The 2,421-nt window shown below is 49.4% G+C and overlaps 1 protein-coding gene across 2 annotated transcripts in view; it reads right to left on the minus strand.

Moving 5' to 3' along the window:
• Nucleotides 1–456: 456 nt before the first annotated feature.
• Mical2 (microtubule associated monooxygenase, calponin and LIM domain containing 2) overlaps nucleotides 457–2,421 on the minus strand; it is a 112,988-nt gene continuing 111,023 nt past the window's right edge. Inside the window, exons 26-27 of one of the 2 annotated variants that reach the window (XR_004517422.1) lie at nucleotides 1,563–1,716; nucleotides 457–635 (exon numbers count right to left, since the gene is read on the minus strand). Coding sequence is in view for 1 of the 2 variants with exons in the window: in XM_033764138.1 (XP_033620029.1) it covers nucleotides 1,676–1,716 (41 nt within the window). In the remaining variant the exon portion in view is untranslated. The remainder of the gene's footprint in view (nucleotides 636–1,562; nucleotides 1,717–2,421) is intronic. The other variant, XM_033764138.1, reaches the window with a different exon arrangement.

The raw sequence follows: 2,421 nt of genomic DNA on the forward strand, positions 1-2,421 counted from the left end.
AACGTCCAATCCTTCTTCCTTAATTTTCATCTGTCATTCAGCTGGACTAGCACAAAATGTTCAAAACAGGAGCCTATATCGCTCCCAGGGGTATGGCTCTCCTACGGGGCTGTGGCTTAGAAGTCCCTCAGAGCTGATGTCATTCCAACCCTCACCTACTCTGTCCAGCGTCTAGAAGAGCAAGGTACCATGAGTTTTCAAGGAAGAGACCCCAAAGCCTGGCCCCAGAGTGTTGGTGACCTTTTCCAAATATTACCCCTGGGTAATATTTCAGGGTGCCCAGCATAGCCCCAAAGAGTCCCGTGTCACCACAAGTGCAAGTCCCGCCAGCCGTCTAGGGAGGATGGACCCCTAAACCAAACCCTGTGTTTGAGCTTTAGAAGCTCCCATGGCAAAGAAGAGAAGAAACAATGAGCTTTATAAAGAACCATATTTATTTTCATTTACAGCATCAAATACCATAAATAAAGCTAAACATCGTTTGCCGTGTGCAAAATACAGGGTTCCATGTGGCACTGTAAATGATTACCAAAGGTCACAGACATGCCTTGCGAGGAGATGAGGAGGCTAGCTAAAGAGAGGCTGAGAGGGAGGAGGGCTCTCTTTGGTTGACATTCTAGAAAGGGAGGGAAATTCTGCAAGAGAAGATAAGACAAGAGCAACGACTTTGTACTGACCAGGCTCCACACCAACACAGCGAGGGATGCAGCATGCAAGGCTGGGTGGAGGCTGAGAGGTCAGGAGGCTCTGGCCACAGGCAGGACAGACACCAGCTGCAGCCGGAGTGGGCCAGGCCTACCCTGCAGCAGCTTCAGCATGCTGGGTGCACTGCTTCTCTGCAGGGGCACCTGGCTGTCCTGCTGCTCCAGTTACGTGAGCCAGCGGGAACAGGTGAGCTAGGTAATGCCACAGTATGGTTGAAATTGGCTGCCCCAGGTCTGGGGCTGAGCTGAGTCATTTCTCAAAGCACCCCTGTCTTGAGGCCGTAATTATTCTGGCTGAAGCTCTCAAATCATGTGGGCTTTAGGAGCCAACGGGGCTGCGAAGAGTCATGGCAAGCCTCTCGCATCTCGGTACAGGCTGCACTGGAGGAAGGATTTGCTAGACTAATTGTGATTAAGTGCTCAGAGTACAGAGCTTGGATCAAGCTTGTGAAGAATCTGGGAGCGAACGTTTTTAAGAATCCCTTCAAAATGAATCACTTAGGATTGTGATCAATGACATTAGCCATCTTTATATTAGAATCAATTTAGGCATGACCTTTTGTGGAGGTTCCAAGACAAATGTTTTTTGCAAAGGTGACAGAGCGCTCCCTGTCTGGTACAGTCTCTCAATAAGGGTTAACCCTCCCAGCTAGGCAAGTGGCTTTGCAGGCAGAGCTGGAAAAGCATGCGCACAGGGGGCGGTCCTGGGAACAGAGGAAGGCGGGGCATGCACTTGGGTGAACCGGGGTTTCCGGCTCCAGGTTAGTGGAATCAGAACACAGCTCTTCAGCTGAACCCCACCCACTCTGTTAACCGCCCTTGCTACCCAATGAGTCCATCAGTATGCAAGACACTCACAGTTAGCGCAACCAGTGCCACCGGTGGGGAGGACGGGGTGCAGAAAGCGGGTGAGGGGTTAGTATGACTCTGAAAATTGCCGAGAAAATCAGTCACCTCGAAGCAGAAGTGTGTCAGCCAAGGAGTGGGTGTAGTACTGGAAGGCTGAAGTGAACTGATGGCCAGAGTGTAAGGTTGAAAAGAGAGAGAAAGACAGGAAAGAGATCTTAGCGTGGGAGGAAAAGGAAAATGAATGACAACAGCAGAGGGCACCACAGTTGAAAATAAGGCAACCGTTTAAAAAAAAGGGAGACTTCCCCCCTAGCAAGTCACTGCTTGCTTAGGAGACATGAACCTTCCTGGTGGTGAGTGCTACTCACTTACAAGAATCATTGCATGTGGTCTGTGTATCGTTAGTGTTCTCCTGTGCTTCACTGAGGGCTACTAATCCCCCAGGATGCCTCCCCTGACCTCTCTTCCCCACTTTACTGTAGGGTCGCACATTCACCCTTCAATAGGAGGTGCAGGCCTAATGGAGTTTGTCCCCAGGACCCACCCCTGTGTTGGTGCTGCCCACCAGAAAGTTTCAAGGTCTCCGAACATACAAACATCTCAGACTTGTGACAGGCACACCCTGTCTACCAGAATAATTCAAACCAGTGTCTGTATGGCCAAAAGTGACATTCTTAGCGGTTTCACAGAGCATTGCACAGAGCATCTCAGCCCACCCTGAACTGGTGGCAGTCATGGTAACAAGGCTGTCCCCATCGTGACCCCAAGAATTTACTTTCTATAATCAAACATAAAAGAGATCGAGGGCTGAACTACAAATCTCAGCGGGAAAAAAAAAAAAAAAAAAAAAAAAAAAAAAAAAAAAAGG

Source organism: Fukomys damarensis, unplaced genomic scaffold (genome assembly GCF_012274545.1).
Source record: "Fukomys damarensis isolate Sample0158 unplaced genomic scaffold, DMR_v1.0_HiC HiC_scaffold_16, whole genome shotgun sequence".
Lineage (NCBI taxonomy): Eukaryota > Metazoa > Chordata > Mammalia > Rodentia > Bathyergidae > Fukomys > Fukomys damarensis.